At 48.4% G+C, this 20,705-nt stretch overlaps 1 protein-coding gene across 2 annotated transcripts in view; it reads left to right on the forward strand.

Moving 5' to 3' along the window:
* Nucleotides 1-7,985: 7,985 nt before the first annotated feature.
* The window catches only part of PTPN23 (protein tyrosine phosphatase non-receptor type 23), a 35,123-nt gene continuing 22,403 nt past the window's right edge, over nt 7,986-20,705 (forward strand). Inside the window, exon 1 of one of the 2 annotated variants that reach the window (XM_063602296.1) lies at nt 7,986-10,776. In XM_063602296.1, the coding sequence (XP_063458366.1) occupies nt 10,489-10,776 (288 nt within the window). In that variant the 5' untranslated portion in view covers nt 7,986-10,488. The remainder of the gene's footprint in view (nt 10,777-20,705) is intronic. The other variant, XM_034956319.3, reaches the window with a different exon arrangement.

A 20,705-nucleotide genomic window follows, 5' to 3' on the forward strand; every position in this document is an offset into this window, starting at 1 on the left:
CGTGGGAAAAGTCTTCACCTGCAGGAGATGAAAGATCCCTTTCAGGTGAGTGGTTCCGCTCCACAGTTATTACTTCCATCTTCTCCGCACAGAGCCAGCACTACAGGCAGCTGAGACCTGTGACTCCTTTTGGATGTCCCCAAAGCCTCTACACCTCCCTTGAGAAGATGGCTGGAGCAAAAAGCTTTCACAAGGGCTGAAGAACTGTGATGAAAGAACCCTGGTGGGCCTGTGTAAGCCCCGGACCTCAGTGGCAGCTTCTCTTTGCTATAATGAAGTAGCCAGGAGGCGGGCACAGATTCTAGGAACCCTTGCCTAAGCGGCCTGCACAAGTCGAATGGGGTGAAGAAAGCGGCTGTGGCCACAGTGGGGCCACATGGGGCACCACCTGATGTTCCAAAACCCAAATGGTGGATACAAGTCACTCTATTACCCATGGAGACAGAGACCTTGACTAGGAAGGCTTTGCATCTGAGAGTCCCACAGGTGATCCCAGTCCTGACCCAGTGGCTTTGGCACCCTCAAGAGGGTGCTGCCCAGCGAGCCTGCAGGGTCTCACTGCAAAGGCGAGGATGTCTCAAAGTTCCACCATGTTCTGCTGTGCTGTAGCTCACTGCCTGGCACCAGACAACCTCGGAGGGTGTACCTGGGCAATCCTGAAGGCCCCATCCGCCCCGGAGGCCCTTCCTTCCTTTCAGTGGCCTGAACTTGGGAGTTTGTACCAGCCAGGAGAGGAATAAATTCTCCATTGCTACCTTTCCTTTCACAGACACTGGTACCAAAGGGCCACTTGCATAAGAATTAAATCTGGTCCTGAGCAACAAAAAGCCCTGATTTTAAATATGTGGGTGTGTTTTTGTGCAGCCAAAGGCACCCCAGGATTGTGGCTGTGTTGTGGCAACACTGTGGCCTTGGCGCCATCTGCTGGCCAAGTGACCCCCTCCCCCCAACCCCCACCCCCCCGCTGGCCCCCCAACCCCTAGGCTGGGAGCTGGGGAAGGGTTGTGATTTTGTGGATGGATTCAGAGGCTTCCAACCTTCCTGAATATTTGCAAACCCAGGATGTTGGATCCTTTCCTAGGGAGAATGTGCCCAGCGCTCCTAGAGTTCCTGGAGGGTCTGGGACCCTCTGGAGGGAAGAGGAGTGCTGCACCACTGAGCAGCCTTTTTTCTGCTCTGACGGGGAAGGTCCCCACTGCTTTCTAGGCCAGTGGAAGAGGGCTGCCTCAGAGGCCCCTCCCCGACCTCTAGGATCCTGGCTGGTGGCTGGGAGGGAAGGAATAAGATGGGGATGCTTCCTGCTCTGGCCTCCACTCTGCCAAGTGTGAGACCAAGAGAGCTCCCCTTCCCCCTTTCGCCTTCTCTTATCCTCCTCCCCACTTCTCCTGCCACAGCAGACCTCTCTTCTGGCCCTCCCTCAGAGCCCACATGGTGTTTTGGACAGCCCCTTTCCCATCGCACACCTCAGTTTCCCCACCTGTAATGCAGTGGTTCTGGATTCTCATACATGGGAGATGGCAGCAGGGGAGGACTCCATGTTTCCTGTTTGGGTGGCTATGACTATTCCTTCCTGACACAGCTCCTGGTGCTGTACGCAGGAGTCTTTCAACGGTATACAGGCACCCAGCAGGTCACAGGGGCTGATAGTGTCAACTTGGCTAAATAAGGCCAGTTTTCCAAAATGGTGGCACCGATTCACAGCCCTATCTACAGCCCCATCTCACCAACACTTATTATTGACAGATGTATACTCATCATTCTGATGACTATCAAGTGGCATTTCAGTGTAGTTGGGGTTTGCATTTTCCTGGTTACTGATGAGGTTGGACATCTTTCCATGTGATTTTGGCTGTTCCTGTAAGTTCCCATCCAAGTTGTGTGCCCATTTTTCCATTGGATTGTTTGTCTCTCTTGAGAACTCATCAGACTTTTTTACATATCCTTAATGGTAATCCTTTTTTGATTATGTCTCACAAATATCTTCTCCCAATTTGGTCTTGTCTGTTCATTTTCTTTATGATGTCCTGTTTTTCTTTTTAACTTTTTATTTTGACATAATCTCAGACTTACATCGAAAAGTTGCATGAATAGTGCAAAGAATTTCTTCATACCCTTTACCCCAGTTCCGCAAATGTTAACATTTGACATTTGTGTCCCTCTCTCTTTCTTTCAGTGCCCCCATATATACACACATATCTCCCCTCCCCTTTCCTGAGCCCCAAGTCACTTGGGAGTAAGGGGCAGAATACTGCCTTTTTACTCCTAAATACTTCAGTGTATATTTCATTTTTGTTTTTAGATGGAGTTTCACTCTTGTTGCCCAAGAATGCAGTGGTGCAATGTCTACTCACTGCAATCTCCTGGGTTCAAGTGATTCTCCTGCCTCAGCCTCCTGAGTAGCCGGGATTACAGGCACACACCACCACACCTGATTAATTTTTGTATTTTTAGAAGAGATGGGGTTTCACCATGTTGGCCAGGCTGGTCTCGAACTCCTGACCTCGAGTGATCTGCCTGCCTTGGCCTCCCAAAGTGCTGGGATTACAGGTGTGAGCCACTGCACCTGGCCCGGTGTATATTTCTGAAAAACAAGAACATTATCCTATATGTAAACATTACCACAGAACAACTGTCAAATTCAGGAAATTAACACTGAAACACTACCATTATCTAATCTACAGACTTTATTCAGATTTCATCACTCATACTAGTAATGTCCCTTGGAGCCGAGGTCCACAGCCCCTGGTATCAGTCCATGGCCTGTTAGGAACCGCACAGCAGGAGGTGAGTGGTGGGTGGCGAGCATTACCACCTGAGCTCCACCTCCTGTCAGATCAGCTGCATTAGATTCTCATAGGAGTGCAAATCCTGTTGTGAACTGCACAGGTGAGGGATCTAGGTTGTGTGCTCCTTATGAGAGATGATCTGAGGTGGAACAGCTTCATCCTGAAACCATCCCCTGCCCCTCATCCATGGAAAAATCGTCTTCCATGAAAGCAGTCCCTGGTCCCAAAAAGTTTGGGGACCGCTTCCTCAGAACAAAAAGAACATCCCATATCATGTGTTACACTTCTTTAGTATGCTAAAGAGGTTATGTCTATGTTTCTTTATACTTTAATCTAGAATAGTATTTCTTTGTGTTTCATAAGACTGACTTTTTGGAGATGATAGACCAGTTCTTTTATAGGATGTCCTTCAATTTGGGATTATCTAATGTTTCTTCGTGATTAGATTAAGCTAATGCGTTTTGGGTACTGTGTCCTGAGAGCATCATACCAGAAGGCACATGATCTAGATTTCTCTCATTGCTGATGATATTAAACTTCATCACGTGAGTAAGATGAGGTCTACTAAGTTTCTCCATATAAAGCTACTGTTTTTCCCTTTGTGATTATTAAGTATCTAGGGGAGATACCATGGACTGTGTAATTACCCTATTAGTTTATTTCTCAAGTCTACTGGTTTTTATGTCCATTGATGATTTTTGTCGAATTATTAATATGGCTGCCAAATAGTGATTTTCTAATTTTATCCTTCCTCATACCTCATACATCTATTAGTTGGCTTTTGGTTGTTTGTTTGTTTTGTGACGGAGTCTCTCTTGTAGCCTAGGCTGGAGTGCAGTGGCACAATCTCAGCTCAGTGCAACCTCTGTCTCCCGTGTTCAAGTGATTCTCCTGCCTCAGCCTCCCAAGTAGCTGGGATTACAGGCGCCTGCCACCATGCCCGGCTAGTTTTTGTATTTTTAGTAGAGACGGGGTTTCACCATCTTGGCCAGGCTGGTCTTGAACTCCTGACCTTGTGATCCACCCACCTTGGCCTCCCAAAGTGCTGGGATTACAGGCGTGAGCCCCACTGTGCTTGGCCTGATTAGAACCTACTTAATCCAGTATGACCTCACCTTAATTTGATTATATCTACAAAGACCTTATTTCCAAATAAGGCCATATTCACAGATACTGGTGGGGGATGCCAAGGCTTCAATATATCTTTTAAGGGGAACAATTCAACCTGTAACAGACTCCAATTTGTTTTTTTGTTTTTTGTTTTTTTTTCATATGGATGACCAGTTAGCCTGCATCATTTATTCAGTAGCCATCCTTCCTCACTGGCCTGCAATACTACCTCTGAGTCCATTAAGTAGATGTGGATGCCTTGGGTCTATTTCTGGATTTTCTGTTCAGTTCTGAGGGTCTAATGTTGCATTCCTGAACAAACACCCACACTGTCCCAATTACTCAGCTTTCTAGCAGGCCTAGATATCTGGTAAAACAAGTCTGCTCATTTTGTTTCTCTTCAAGACTGTCTAGTGGCTGGGCACAGTAGCTCATGTCTATAATCCCAGTACTTTGGGAAGCTAAGGCAGGAGGATTACTGAAGGCCAGAGTTTGAGACCAGCCTGGGCAACATAGCAAGACCCTTCTCCATAAAAAATTTAAAAATTAGCCAGGCATGGTGGCACACATCTGTAGTCCTAGCTACTTAGGAGGCTGAGACCAGTGGAGTACTTCAGCCTAGGAGTTTCAGGCTGCAGTGAGCTAGGATCATGCCACTGCACTCCAGCCTGGGCAACAGACCAAGACCTTGTCTCTCAAAAAAATAAAAAAAAAAAGAGAGAGAGATTGTCTAGGCCCTTCTGCGGTCTTTGCTTTTCCATATAAATTTGAAAAACAGTATGCCAACTTTCTCACAAAAAAACTTGGGAGTTTGGCAGGAATTGCACTGAGCCTATGGATCACGTCTCCTCTTCCAGGTTCCAGAAAACCTTCCCTCCTCACTAGCCCCATTAGGCTCTCTGTCCCCTCTGGTTTCACACTATCCCCACCCCATTCTGTGGGGGTGATCTGGCCCCCTTGACTGGCCTGAATACCGCAAACCACAAGGGTATGTTCCTTTCAAAAGTCTCCTTCATGTCTCTTGCGTGTGTCCAGACCAAGATCTGACTATGACGACCCTGAAAGCTAGATCTGAGTGACACAGTCCTCCTGTCTCCACTCTCCTCTCTACAGAGCCCAGAGTGTTGTCTTAGGAATCCTTGGTAGGGCTCTTCCTCTAATCCCCTACTCAGTCTATGTAACCCTTAAACAAACTTAGGCCAGATCATATCCCTAGGTCTATTCAAACCCTCCCCATGGTTCCCCAGCTTGTCCAAAGAAAACCCACGTCCTCATCATGGTCTTCGAGACCCGACTCCATCTGCAACCACCCCACTCCATCTGCAACCCCTCACCTCACCCCTCCTCATTGCCTCTGTGACCCCATCTCCTCTATTCTACACACTCACTCGACCTCAGACACTCTGGCCTCCCTGCTGTTCTTCAGGTATGCCAGACACAGTCCTGGTCCAAGAACTTTGCATTTGCTGTTCCCCCTTTCTGAAACATTCTTCCCCTAGTTATGCCCTGTCTTGCTCCTTCACTTCGTTCAGATCTCCGCTCAAATAGTATCTTCTCAGTGAAGCCTCCCCTGACCACCCAATATAAAATTGCATTGTCCCCACCTATACTCCCACCTTCCTCTCCCTGTTTGATTTTCTTCCAACCACAACAGTTGTTGCCATCTAACATACTGTCTATTCTTTATTGTGTTAATGTCTATGTCCCTCCCTAAAATGGGACCTCATGTGGGCAGAGCTCTTTACCTGTTTTGATCAAAAGCACCTAGAACAAATGTCTAGGACACTGTGGGTGTTGAATAAATATTTGTTGAATAAAAGAACTGAGAGAGATGAGACTCATGCCCAGCCCAGACTCTTTTTTTTTTTTTTTGAGACAGAGTCTCGCTCTGTCCCCAGTCTGGAGTGCAGTGGCATGATCTCAGCTCACTGCAACCTCTGCCTCCCGGGTACAAGCGATTCCCCTGCCTCAGCCTCCCAAGTAGCTGGGATTACAGGTGCCCGCCACCATGCCTGGCTAATGTTTGTATTTTTTAGTAGAGATGGAGTTTCACCATGTTGGCAAAGCTGATCTTGAACTCCTGACCTCAGGTGATCTGTCTGCCTCTGCCTCTGCCTCCCAAAGTGCAGCCCAGACTCATGTATATTCACTTGTTGAGACTTTGGGTGGTCCCCTCCCCAGTCCAGGCCTGGGTTTCTACATTGGTAAAATGGGGAAGGGTGTGTGTGTTTTTAAGGGCCCATCCAACTCTGCTGGGTGTGATGGGGAGGCTGTCTTGAGAAAAGGGTGTGCTGCCCCCTCGTGATGAGGCAGACTCTTCCCCAGGACCATCAAGTCTTAGGCTTCTAACTCCCAACCCTGCCTGGAAATACATGTTAGGAGGGCACTCCCTGCCCCGGAGTCACCCTTTCTGCTGTCTCACCTCCACCAACCCATCCCCACCCTCAGCATTCGAGGCCTGTGAAGGTCCTCTTGGTCTTTGATGCCTTTCACACCAATTGCCCTTCATGTCACTGTGACCCTGTGTTATGGGCTAAATGTGCCCCCTCCATTACTCCTCATTTCATGTTTGAAGTCCTAACCTCCAGTACCTCAGAATGTGACTGAGTTTAAAGGCAGGGTCACCAGGCCCAGGGATAAGATGGCCATTAACAAGCCAAAGAGAGAGGCCTCAGAAGAAACCAACTCTGCTAATACCTTATCTCAGACCTCTAGCCTCCAGAACTGTGAGGAAATACATTTCTGCTTAACCTACTCAGTATGTGGTACTTTCCTATGGCCACTCTAGCAAATGAATACACCCTGGAACTCACAGAATACTTTATTTCTTTTGTTGTAGTTCAACTCCAGAAGCACCATGTGGGGACAAGGTGTTCCCATTCCACCTCGGGAGTAGAGGCCAGGGGAAGGAAAGGCAGTAGGGCCAAAGCTATCACTGTAGGAAGCTCATGAGATAGGGACCCATCTGCCCAGCTCTCCTGAATCCTGGAGCCTCGCCAGAGCTCCCTCTTGCATCTGCAATTCCACCTGCCTGGAATGCCCATCTCTATAGGTCTTCTCTGTCTTGCAAGGCCCAATTTAGGGCTTCCTACTTCTCCCCTTCCTCTCTCACTTCCTGTTCCAGCCCATACTGAACTGCAACAGCTTAATCCTGACCCCTTGCTGGCCTCAAGTTTGGGTCCTGGGCTGTCTGTGTCCTGTGGCCAAGCAGCCGCCTCCTTCTTTGCTCAGTAATGCTATGATGTAGTCTCCCAATTCCCAGCCTGCTCTGGACTCAGCTGTTGTGCCTAGGTCTTGCAGCTCCCTCATGGCTGACCACTACCTCACCATCAGAAAGCCCCAAGGTAGGCTGCTTTATGCTTTTGTATTTTACTTACTACAAATTGTGTTCGGGCAGTTTTGCAGGGTGTAGGCCTTCCCATACTTTCTTTCTTGTGTTTGTTTTGAGACAGAGTCTTGCTCTGTCACCCAGGCTGGAGTGCAGTCGTGCAATCTTGGCTCACTGCAACCTCCACCTCCCAGGTTCAAGCGATTGTCTTGCCTCAGCCTCCCTAGTAGCTGGGACTACAGCCACACGCCACCACACCCAGCTAATTTTTGTATTTTTAGTAGAGATGGAGTTTCACTATATTAGCCAGGTTGGTCTTGAACTCCTGACCTCAAGTGATCCGCCCGCCTTGGCCTCCAAAAGTGCTGGGATTACAGGCGTGAGCCACCATGCCCGGCTTTGCCCGAAATTTCTCTATCTCTGACCAGGTGACCTCAAGATGGTCTTCCAGGCTGGGCGAAGTGGCTCTTGTCTGTAATCCCAGCACTTTGGGAGGCTGAGACAGGCAGATTGCTTGAGCCTAGGAGTTCAAGACTAGCCTGGGCAACATGGCAAAAACCCATCTCTACAAAAAATACAAGAAAAAATTAGGCAGGCCTGGTGGCACAGGCCTGTACTCCAGCCACTAGGGAGGCTGAGGTTGGAGAATTGAGTGAGCTCAGGAGGCCAAGGCTGCAGTGAGCCGACATCACACCATTGCACTCTGGCCTGGGCAAACAGAGCAAGACTCTGTCTCAAAAAAAAAAAAGTCTTCCAGAAACAAGCTCTTCTAAGATGCTGGAAGAAATGGCAAAATTTTTCTTTCTCTTTAAATAAATTATTTGCAAGGTCTTATATTTTATTTTTTTTAAACTGTGGTAAAATATACCTAACAAACTTTACAATTTTTCTTTTTTTTTTTTGAGACAGAGTTTCGCTCTTTGTTGCCCAGGCTGGAGTGCAATGGCACAAATCTTGGCTCACCGCGACCTCCGCTTCCCGGGTTCAGCGATTCTCCTGCCTCAGCCTCCCGAGTAGCTGGGATTACAGGCATGCACCACCACGCCAGGCTAATTTTGCATTTTTAGTAGAGATGGGGTTTCTCCCTGTTGGTCAGGCTGGTCTTGAACTCCCAAATCAGGCGATCCACTCGCCTTGGCCTCCCAAAGTGCTGGAATTACAGGTGTGAGCTACCGTGCCCAGCCACAAAGTTTACAATTTCAAGCGTACAGTTCAGTGGCATTAAATTGTTCAGATTGTTATATAGCCATTAAACAGTAACTCTCCATTCTCCCCTCCCCTAGCCCAACAGACACCATTCTACTTTCTGTCTCCATAAATCTGACTAACTAGGTATCTCAAATAAGCAGAATACAGTATTTGTCCTTTTGCAACTGGCTTATTTCACTTAGCATAATGTCTTCAGGGTTCATTCATGTTGCAGCATGTAACAGAATTTCATTCCTTTTTAAGGCTGAATAATATTCCATTGTATGTACACACATCATCTTTATTCATGCATCCATCCATCACTGCATGGATTGCTTCTCTTTTGGCTACTGTGAAATGGTACTGCTATGAACATTCATGTAATTTCATTTTCTTCTGCTCTAACTCCAACTGGAATGAAGCTAGGCCCTTGACTAAGTCTTGAAAGGGTTTGAGGTCTCATAACAAAGGGACCTGGGCTCTACCTTGTGGGTGAAGCCTGTCTTAGAATCCCAGATTCCACCCACATCCCACGGTCTCCACAATTTTTCTTTTTTCTTTTTTTTTTAACACATGGTTTCACTTTTGTCGCCCAGGCTGGAGTACAATGGCACAATCACGGCTCACTGCAACCTCTGCCTCCCGGGCTCAAGGATCCTCCCGCCTCAGCTTCCTGAGTAGCTGGGACTACAGGCGTACATGAGCCACCATGTCCTGCTAATTTTTATATTTTTTGTAGGGACGGGGTTTGGCCATGTGGGCTAGGCTGGTCTTGAACTCCCGGGCTTAAGCGATCCGCCCGCCTCGGCCTCCCAAAGTGATGGGATTACAAGCGTGAACCACCGCACCTGGCATCGTGGTCTCCACATTTCATCCAGAACGAGTCAAAGGCCTTGACCTCGAGCTTAACACGGACCTGAACCTTTGCTTTTCCCTTGTTTTCCCTTATCAGTAAACAGCCCCACAGCCACCCAGCTGCACAAGCCAGAAGCTTGGAAATCATATTCGACGTCCTCATGCCCTTACATCCATCCATTCCAAGTTCTGATACTTTTGTCTCCAAAATATTCCTCAAATATTTCTCAAAGTGGGCAAAATATTTCTTTGCTCACTTTTTACTTCCCTCTGCTCCAAGCCACAATCACCTGTCTCCTGGAAGACTACAAAAGGCTCACTGATCTCCCAGCTCACACTTTTGCACTCACTATCTCCAGGCCATTCTCTGTTATTTTTATTGTTACTATTATTATTTTGAGACGGAGTCTCGCTCTGTCGCTCAGGCTGGAGAGCAGTGGCAAGATCTAGGCTCACCGCAATCTCCGCCTCCCAGGTCAAGCGATTGAACCTCCAGCCTCAGCCTCCCGAGTAGCCTATTATTTATTTCTAAAAGTAGGTGATACAGCCATATGATTTAACAATTCCTGTTCTATAGGTCCCCTCTCCAGAGGTAACAGGTGCTCTCCATTCCGTGGTCTCCTTCCAGATACTGTGGGCGTCCCTGGGTGCTCACCTGGCCGTATACCTTCCCCCACCCACTTCCCCACAGGGCCCGGGGCCTCCTCGCTCCGCTTGAGACCCTCCATCCAGGCGCTCCCTCCCTATTGTCCGTCTCTCTTGGGCACTGCCCGGCCTCCCAGGCTGGGCTGAGTAGGCCAGTCTCCGGTCAGTGATTCTGTTCCAAAGCTCGAAAGCCTTCGCAGCACTGGGACTGAAACCCCCAGCTCTCAGCCCCGACTCCTTCAGGCCAGGTGCTCCCTCCGCACCCTCTCTAAGGCCCGTTTTCGCGTCATTTCTTTCCAGCGGCCCGCCCGCCACGTCATCTCTACCACAGCACCAGTCCTCCACGGCTCTTGACAATACGTGGGAGGGCAAGTTCATAGGTGAGGTCTCATGCTCTTCCTAGGAGGGAGGAGCGCGGCGGGCGGGACCCGCAGCTGGGCTTGGCCCGGGAGCGGGGAATAAGCTCGCTCCGCGCCTCTCAGTTTAGTGGATGAAGACTACTATCCCAGAAACCGTTTCGCCTCGGGCTGGCGAGCTCCTCCCCGCCCTACTCCCTCCGCGCGAAGAAGACTGAGCATGCGCAACAGGGACAGCGCCTGCGCAAAAGACTACGCGAACGGGTGGCTGGGTTCACTGCAACTCCCGGCAGGCCGGTGGCATTTTTCATTCCCTCCCGTGACCAGTGACTTCCGGCACGAAGGGGCGGGGCAGGGCTCGTGGCTGAGCCAGCAGCTGCAGCAGCTACGGGAGTGGCCGGGTGGCCGGCGGGTGCCAGCCGCCATGGAGGCCGTGCCCCGCATGCCCATGATCTGGCTGGACCTGAAGGAGGCCGGTGACTTTCACTTCCAGCCAGCTGTGAAGAAGGTGAGCTTGCCTTCCATCTTCCCCCCTATCCGCCGCGTATCTCCGTCGTCTGCAAGCGCGTGACGCCCCCCTGCGCGCCCATCACCTCCTCAGGCCCGGTCGCAGGGTCCGGTGAGGCCAGGAGGGGCCTTCGCTGGTTTTCCTCAGCCTGTCCCACACCCCGGCGCCCGCAGGCCATTCTTCTCCTCCCCGATAGCCCCGTGCTAGCACCTGCATCTTCATCTGAACCCGGTTCCCGACTTCTGCCCCGAGTCATCCGCTGTTCCCACTGAGGCAGCACACTTCCTCCTTCTGACGCTCGGACCCAGTTCTGCCCCGCCCCTCCTCCATGCCAGGACCGCCCCGCTCGGCAGCGGTGGGCGGCCCTGACCGTGCGGATTCTTTTGCTGCGCCCGGCCCTCGGTGCGCTGTCAAGTCCACGCCCGCCTGGGACAGACACTGGGGATGGCTCAGGGGCGTGTGTTTAAGACGTGAGCCCCGGTGGCCCAGGGAGATGCCCGACCCCTGCGGTGAGGGTTTGTTTTACAATTGCTGCGATTCTGTATGGTCTCCCATTCGGGAGTCTCTTTGGACCAAACAATACAATCCCATGACATTTTTAGGAGGGTTACTGCTTTTCGTAACCGATTGGAGGGCATAAACAGTGTTGTAGAGCTCAGAGAAATCTTACTGTGTTGGAAGAACAGACGGGCAGGTTTGGCGTTGACTAAGGCAAGGAACTTCTGTGGAGAGGTTCAGGTGTGGTGATTGAACACAGGTGCCCTCCGAGACATCCGCTGTATTGGTAGCACTGAGGGCTAGAGCAGAAATGAAAAGGAACAACCAGGAGGCCGTCGCAGGTGGGGGGCCTTGTGGGCTTAGCACAGCAGATGCCAGAGTAAGCCCCAATCTAGATGGTGCACCACTTAGCGAGACGCTTGGGAAAACAAATAGGAAAAAGAAAATGGGTTTGGAAGTAGTTTCCCAAGAAGCTGTCTCCCCTCTAATCGCCATACACCATTGCCTTAGTTCAGACAGTGTTTGAGTCCATCATCTAGCCTCTTGGGCCCAGGAAATGAGGGTAATTGATCCAAAATTCTAGAATTTTGTTAACGGTTATCCAGACGTTGCTCTCTTCTTCATCTGCTGTTTCTTTTTCCTACCTTTTTTTTTTTTTTGAGACGGAGTTTCGCTCTTGTTGCCCAGGCTGGAGTGCAATGGCACGATCTCGGCTCACTGCAACGTCAGCCTCCCGGGTTTAAGCGATTCTCCTGCCTCAGCCTTCCAAGTAGCTGGAATTACAGGCATGCGCCACCATGCCCGGCTAATTTTGTATTTTTATTAGAGATGGGGTTTCGCCATGTTGGTCAGACTGGTCTCGAACTCCTGACATCAGGTGATCCGCTTGCCTCGGCCTCCCAAAGTGCTGGGATTACAGGCCTTCATCTGCTGTTTCATACAAATACAATTGGATGAATTTTTCTAAGACACAACAGAACTCCTGTTTTCTTTTTCTTTTCTTTTTTTTTTTTTTTTTTTTTTTTGAGACGGAGTCTCACTCTGTCACCCAGGCTGGAGTGCAGTGGCACAATCTCAGCTCACTGCAAGCTCCGCCTCCCGGGTTCACGCCATTCTCCTGCCTCAGCCTCCCAAGTAGCTGGGACTACAGGCACCCGCCACCACCCCTGCCTAATTTTTTGTATTTTTAGTGGAGAGGGGGTTTCATCGTGTTAGCCAGGATAGTCTCGATCTCCCGACCCCTGATCCACCCACCTTGGCCTCCCAAAGTGCTGGGATTATAGGCATGAGCCACCGCGCCTGGCCAAAACTCCTGTTTTCTATTTTACAGAATAGATCCAGTATCTTTTTTTTGGAGACGGAGTCTTGGAATAGAGCCAGTATCTTTAGTTTTCCATTAGAGTTCTTCCAGACTTATCCCACTGCTTTCAGCATTTATTGAGTCCCCACTGTGTGCTTCATCTACTGTGTGCATCTGATAGAGGTACCCTAGATTCTGTTCTCAGTCACTTGCTGTTTCCTTACCATACTCTGTTTCCTCTTCTGTGCCGTTGGTCATGGAATTCCTCCTGCCTAGAAGAGATCTCATTTTGCCCTGTGGAGTGGTGAGGTGCCCTTCTTCAATCTCCGTGAATTCCATTTTCTTGTCTCCCATCCAACTTTCAAGGTCTACTTAAGCTCTCCTTTCTGCAGAGCCTTTCTTAATCTTTCTACCTGGATTAATCTTTCTCTTCTCTTAATTCCTTAACTCTTTTCATCCTTTCCCTGGTGACAGTTATGTATGCTGTGTTTTAACCCCCCTGTTCAAGTGTGTTACCTGAGAAGCATCTCTGTGTTCCCCAGAGCCTAACAGTGTACCCTCTACATAGTTGGCAGTCAGAAAAATATTTCTCAAATGATTGAATTACAGCTGAGCGGAAATTTAGAGATGGTGACCATAAATATATGGGAATGCAGTAGATAAAATCTTGGCCCAGAAACTCCTAGGAAGTATTTTTGTTTGAACTTAGCCTTTGCTGCTCTGACAATTCACACCGACCCAAAGGGTATTGTGTGACCAGTGACTTCCCTCCATGCACCTGGGCCTCCAGGAGAGGAGTTGCTCATTAGCCCTTTAGCCCGAGGTGGTATCAGATATGAAACAATTCCTCCTATAGACATTGGAGGAGACTGTGCAGACACCACTGCAGCCTGGGGACTCTTCCCAACCTGCACACCCTTCCCCAACTGCAGAGCCCCTTCTCTGCCTTCTGCCACTGGCACCCTTGTCCTGCTTTATGCTTGCTCTGAGCTGCGGGAACCTCTGCCAGTGAATTGGAGCTGAGGGTTAGAATTTAGTTTAGAATAGAAGGGTGAAAATTGGTTCTGTTTACATCAACTGGTTAAGTACTATGCTGAACCTTGATAAGCAGACAAATAAGAGACAGCCTTTTTTTTTTTTTTTCAAGGAATTCATAAAGGAAATTTAAAAATTATAGTGATGACATTAAGAGTAGAAGTATTTGTAGGCCGGGTGCGGTGGCTCACGCCTGTAATCCCAGCACTTTGGGAGGCCGAGGCGGGCAGATCACGAGGTCAGGAGATCAAGACCATCCTGGCTAACACGGTGAAACCCCATCTCTACTAAAAATATAAAAAATTAGCCAGGCATAGTGGCGGGTGCCTGTAGTCGGGAGGCTGAGGCAGGAGAATGGCGTGAACCCGGGAGGCGGAGCTTGCAGTGAGCCAGGATCGTGCCACTGCACTCCAGCCTGGGCGACAGAGCGAGACTCTGTCTCAAAAAAAAAAAAAAAAAAAAAAAAGAGTAGAAGTATTTGCAGTGTATAGAAATACCAGCCTGAGGAGGGGCCATCAGGGAAGGCTTGCCAGAGATGGATTTTAAAGGATGAATAGGAGTTTTCCAGACAGGTAAAGGGGTTCGTTGTTTGAGAAGGCTGGGCTTTTGACAAATCTTTCATGGTGGCTAGTATTGATTTTCACTCCCAGTGGACAAGCCTTCCATTATGGCATAATGTGAAATAGAAGCCAGAAAAGCAGGATGGTTTTGAACTGCAGTGGCAAACTTTAGGTTAGGGTATTGGACCCGTGTGAATTTTTTTTTTTTTTTAGATGGAGTTTTGCTTTCGTTGCCCAGGCTGGAGTGCAATGGCACCATCTTGGCTCACCACAACCTCTGCCTCCCGGGTTCAAGTGATTCTCCTGCCTCAGCCTCCCAAGTAGCTAGGATTACAGGCATGTGCCACCACGCCTGGCTAATTTTGTATTTTTAGTAGAGACGGGGTTTCTCCATGTTAGTCAGGCTGGTCTTGACCTCCCGACCTCAGGTGATCTGCCTGCCTCGGCCTCCCAAAGTGCTGGGATTACAGGTATGAGCCGCCACACCCAGCCAGACCCACGTAATTTTTTAGTGGGGAAATGCTGCTGGCCTTGCATCTTCTTAACTTGTGCTTTGGAGGCCAGAGTGCTGATTCACTGGAAACTGATGATGGATGACTCTTGTCCTCTTTGTGAGTGATTTGGCCTCAGGTATTACTGTTTGAAGTTCTTTATTCTTTCTGGCCCAAACACTTGCCCTTAACCAGCTGTACTTGAGCTCAAGTCCAGCTTACTTGGACTGAGCTGTTACGTTCATCCCTGATTCATTCATTGAACAAATAGTTATTGAGTGCCTGTCATGTGCCAGCCCTGGGTACAGTGGTGACAAAAACCTGTGTCTTGGCTGGGAGCAGTGGTTCTAACCTGTAATCCCAGCACTTTGGGAGGCTGAGGCAGGTGGATTGCTTGAGTCCAGGAGTTTGACACCAGCCTGGCCAATATGATGAAACCCCATCTCTACTAAAAATACAAAAATTAGCTGGGCATGGTGGTGCGTGCCTTGTAGGCCCAGCTACTTAGGAGGCTGAGGTGGGAGGATCACTTGAACTCAGAGGTGGATGTTACAGTGAGCCAAGATCACACCACTGTACTCTAGTCAGGGCGACAGAGTGAGACCCTGTCTCCAAAAAAACACCACAAAACCCTGTCTTCATGAAACTTACCTTCTAGTAATCTACACAGTAACCCTCATCCTCAAGTGCAGGTGTACATCTGGCTGGTAGCCACCCTGCCTGTCACTTGGCTTCTCTTCATCTCCCATTCTCCCACTCTGGCTGAGTTGATCTCTAAATCTCTACTTTCCCATCAGGCTGCTCATGGCCTGTCCCCAGCTTGCTTCAGCCTGTCTCTCTAACTTCACTCCCCAGTCCTCTCCTATGAGAACTTTCAGCTTCTCTTCCTTCCACATCTGGTCACTGCCCTTGCTCAGGCCCTTACTGGAATTCCCTTCCTCCTGTTTATCACATGGGTTGAACTGTACGTCATTAGGGTCCTCTCAGCCACCCAGCAAGTGTTTGGGCCAGAAACAAGAAAGAACTTTTCCCTCCTCTGAATTCAGACTGTCTTGCTGTCCACCACTGGGTTAGCCTGCACCACAGAGTGCACGCTGGTTTTTTTTTCTTTTTTTTTGGAGACAGAGTCTCGCTCTGTCACCCAGGCTGGGGTATAAATGGTGCAATCTTGGCTCACTGCAACCTCTGCCTCCTGGGTTCAAGCAGTTCTTGTGCCTCAGCCTCCCGAGTAGCTGGGATTACAGGTGTGTACCACCACGCCCAACCAATTTTTGTATTTTTAATAGAGATGGGGTTTCGCCGTGTTGGCTAGGCTGGTCTCGAACTCCTGACCTCAAGTGATCCGCCCACCTCGGCCTCCCAAAGTGTTGGGATTACAGGCATGAGCTACCGTGCCCAGCCCACAGTGCACACTCTTGTTGCCTTTTTTTTACTGTTCATTTTATTCACATCCGGGTAGAAGCCTGGTTTTTCAGGCTTATGGAATTTTTTCCCCTTCCAGATTTTCCATGGGATGGCTGGCTCTTGAAAAACTAGCTTGCACATGTATGTACATACACAGACACACACATAGAAAGGTAAATAAGAGGACTAGAGGCCTAAAAGGCCTAAAAGGCCTCTGGCTGCTCAGCAGTGAGGGGCATGGGACATTGCCAGTTACCTGTGGTGGTGACCTGTCTTATCTCTTGTCACAGATTTGGAGTCACCCAGTTGCCTGAGCCTGTCTGTTCACTTGTATTTGCAGCGGAACAGCTCCAGGCACAGATGACCTGGATTGTCCATTATTCTCTGACTTGAATCTCATACACCAGAGGCCTATATCCATTTCAGTTAGAGTTTAGACCAGATTCTTTCCTTTACTCAGGACGTAATAAAATATTTGTATATAGGGAGTGCTTAACAAGCATTGGTTGAATGACCTAGTCTAGTTCTAGGACCTTCTGGGAGAGGTAACCTGAGTCTTCCTCACTGTGTTGTTCAGACAGGCAAGGGGCCATTCAGAAAAGATGTGGGAACGAGGCCTTGAGTATTATTGTAGGGATTAGACAAGGGGAGGATGAAGGTATGTTTTTATCCCCAGTACTCTTGGCCTATGGCGGTTTTCTTTCAGGCTTGCTGACATGGACCAAGGAGCTGAAGATTTCACTTGGCAATACGCCATTCTCTGAATATAATTAGTCTCATTTGAAATTTAGTAGCTGAACATATACTGTATTAATTAACAATACTGGTCAGGCATGTTGGCTCATGCCTGTCATCCCAGCACTTTGGGAGGCCAAGGCAGGAGGATCAGTCAAGACCAGGAGTTTGAGACTAACCTGGGCAACAAAGCAAGACCCTGTCTCTACAAAAAAAAAAAAAAAAAAAAAAAAAAGGTCAGGCGTGGTGTGGTGGCACACACCTGTAGTCCCTGCTACTCAGGAGGCTGAGGTGGGGGGTATGGCTTAAGCCCAGGAGGTCGAGGCTGTGGTGAACCAAGATCTCGCCACTCCAGCCTGGGTGTCAGAGACCCTGTCTCAAAAAAAAAAAAAAAAAGTTTGTTTCTTAGAGTAGCCCAAGGAATGCCCTACATTTGAGTCAACTCTGGAACTGGAGAAAAAAGAAACATAATGTAATTGGTGAATAAAGGTAAAACTTTATTCACCAATGGTGAATGCCTTTTAATTGCCTTTTCTTCTTGTCTTATTGCTTTAATTAGCTTGATGAAATTCCAAATGTTATATCAAATTAAGAGCAAAGCATACATAGAAGAATGAGAACATACTAGTACAAGAGAAGGTGACACAGAGGGATTAATATTAGGTCTGGAGTCAGGAAATCTGTCTTGGGGTCCTAGCACTATCATTGCTTATCTGTGGTTTGCCCTTTCTCTAATCTGCAAAATCATGGCAGGACCAGGATGGTTGTTTCCAGTGATCTCACCTAGCTACAAAATTCTCTACTGTTTGGTGCTCAGTAAAATAGCAGAGTAGCATCATGGAAATAGCATAGCTATTGGAATCAGACCTTGGTTTAGGTCCCCTCTCATTCCTTTAATAGCTGAATGACCTTGAGCTGTCACAAAGATTACATAACTAATGTAGTCCTCACTTTTCTTACCTGAAACATGGAACTAATAATATACCTCATAAGCTTCTGAGAATCAAAATTAATGCTTCTAAGTTCTTTTTTATTTTTATTTTTTTAGAGATGGGGTCTTGCTGTAACACCCAGGCTGGAGTGCAAAGGCACGATCTTGGCACACTGCAGCCTCTGCCTCCAGGTCTCAAGTGGTCCGTCCACCTCATCCTCCTGAATAGCTGGGACCACAGGCACGCACCACTCTGCTAATTTTGCTTATTTTTTTTAGAGATAAGGTCTCACTGTGTTGCGCAGGCTGGTCTCAAACACCTGGGCTTAAGTAGGTATATAAGTATATACACCTACTATGTACCCACAAAAATTAATGGGGTACTTGATATGGCCAAACAGGTATAGTAATCACATCAGGGTAAATGGAGTATTCATTACCACAAGCATTTATCCTTTCTTTGTGTTACAGACAATCCAATTATACTTTTATTTTTAAATGTAATAAATTATTGCTGACTATAGTTACCCTGTTTTGCTGTCACTACTAGATCTTTTTTTTTTTTTTTTTCGAGACAGAGTTTCGCCTTGTCACGCAGGCTAGAGTACAGTGGCACAATCTCGGCTCACCACAACCTCCGCCTCCCGTGTTCAAGCGTTTCTACTGCCTCAGCCTCCCTAGTAGCTGGGATTACAGGCACCTGCCATCATGTCCAGCTAATTTTTGTCTTTTTAGTAGAGTCTGGGTTTTGCCATGTTGGACAGGGTGGTCTCGAACTCCTGACCTCAGATGATCCACCCGCCTTGGCCTCCCAAAGTGCTGCGATTGCAGGTGTGAGCCACCACGCCCAGCCTCAAATACTAGATTGTATTCATTCTATCTAACTATATTTTTGTACTCATTAACCATTCCCACTCCACCCCCCCACCCCACTCCCACTACCCTTCCCAGCTTCTGGTATTCATCATTCTACTGTCAGTTTCCATGAATTCAGTGGTTTTAATTTTTAGCTCCCACAAATAAGTGAGAACATGCAGAGTTTGTCTTTCTAATGCTTGTTAAGTTCTTAGTACAGGTCTTGGCCTATTGTAAACAATATTTTCACCTGAGCATCTTCCTTCCCTGTTTAGGAAATAACTCGAATCCTTATGACAGCTCTGAGCTAGACGTAGCAAGTGATATTAACCCCATTTTACACATGAAAAAAGCCAAGCCTAGGCTGGGCATGGTGACTCATGCCTGTAATCCCAGCGCTTTGGGATGCCGAGGTGGGAGGATAGCTGGAGGCCAGGAGTTCGAGACCAGCCTGGGCACCATAGCAAGACCCCTGTCTCTACAAAATAAAAATAAAAATTAGCTGGGGCCAGGCATGGTGGCTCACGCCTGTAATCCCAGCACTTTGGGAGGCCAAGGCGGGTGGATCACAAAGTCAAGGGTTCGGGAGCAGGGCCTGGTGCAGTGGCTCACGCCTGTAATCCCAGCACTTTGGGAGGCCGAGTCGGGTGGATCACGAGATCAGGAGATCAAGACCATCCTGGCTAACACGGCGAATCCCCGTCTCCACTAAAAATACAAACAATTAGCCAGGCGTGGTGGCGGGTGCCTGTAGTCCCAGCTGCTCAGGAGGCTGAGGCAGGAGAATGGCGTGAACCCGGGGGGTGGAGCTTGCAGTGAGCTGAGATGGCACCACTGCACTCCAGCCTGGGTAACAGAGCGAGACTCCGTCTCAAAAAAAAAAAAAAAAAAAAAGGAGTTCGAGATCAGCCTAGCCAACATGGCAAAACCCCATCTCTACTAAAAATACAAAAATTAGCTGGGTATGGCTGCATGCGCCTGTAGTCCCAGCTACTTGGGAGGCTTAGGCAGGAGAATTGCTTGAACCCAGGAGGTGGAGGTTGCAGTAAGCCGAGATGGCACCATTGCACTCCAGCCTGGGTAACAGAGCGAGACTCCGTCTCAAAAAAAAAAAAAAAGAAAAAAAAATAGCTGGGCATGGTGGCACACAGCTGTAGTCCTAGCCACACAAGAGGCTGAGGTGGGAGGATCACTTGGAGTTTGAAGCTTCATTGAGCTATGATAGTACCACTGCACTCCAGCCTGCCTGACAGAGCAAGACAATTTCTAAAAAAACAAAAAACAAAAACCAAGCCCAGATTTCACAGCAACTCAGGGGCACTGTTTCCCACTTGTAATCTGGTAACTCCTTTCTTTTCTTTTTCCCCTCGGTGGCTGTGATCCCTGGACGTGCCCTCACTGAGAGCTCTCCACAGGTCTTCTCTTATTCCTTCAGAAAAGGATCCCCAGCTACTTCAAAGCCTGGCTGTTTTTGGAGGTTCTCTGGTCTTCTTCCTGTTAGTTGTGTAGGTACTGGGGTCCTGTCAGGGCCTCTGGTTCTTTCTCCTCATCTGCTGCTGGGCCTGCCTTCTCAGCCTCCACTGGAGCTTCATACTTCCCGCTAGACTGTTCCGAGTTCTGCAGAGTCCCAGACCATAGCGAAATGGGGACAAGGTCTCTGTCCCTTACTCCAGGAACTTCACCCAGCCTCTTTCTTCTTTTTTAGTGGAGGAGTGATCAGCAGTCACAGAGGATTTTGTTAGGGTTTTAAAAATATCCTTTTGCTTCTAACAGGCTGCAAATAATAATAATAACATAAATATCCTGGCTGCTCCACTGACTCACTGTGTGGCCAGGGATTCATTTTCTGTGCCTGTTTTTCAGAGTTGTTTGTAAGAACCATATTTTTAAAAAATAGAAATGCTCTGGGAGGCTGATGTGGGTCAACTGCTTGAGCCCAGGAGTTTAAGACCAGACTGGGCAACATAGTGAGACTCCCATCTCTATAAAATAAAAAAAAGTTTGGGCGTGATGGCTCATGTCTGTAATCCCAACACTTTGGGAGTCTGAGGCAGAAGGATTGCTTGAGGCTAGAAGTTCCAGACCAGCCTGGGCAATATAGCAAGACACTACCTCTACAG

Source organism: Pan paniscus, chromosome 2 (assembly GCF_029289425.2).
Source record: "Pan paniscus chromosome 2, NHGRI_mPanPan1-v2.0_pri, whole genome shotgun sequence".
Classification (NCBI taxonomy): domain Eukaryota; kingdom Metazoa; phylum Chordata; class Mammalia; order Primates; family Hominidae; genus Pan; species Pan paniscus.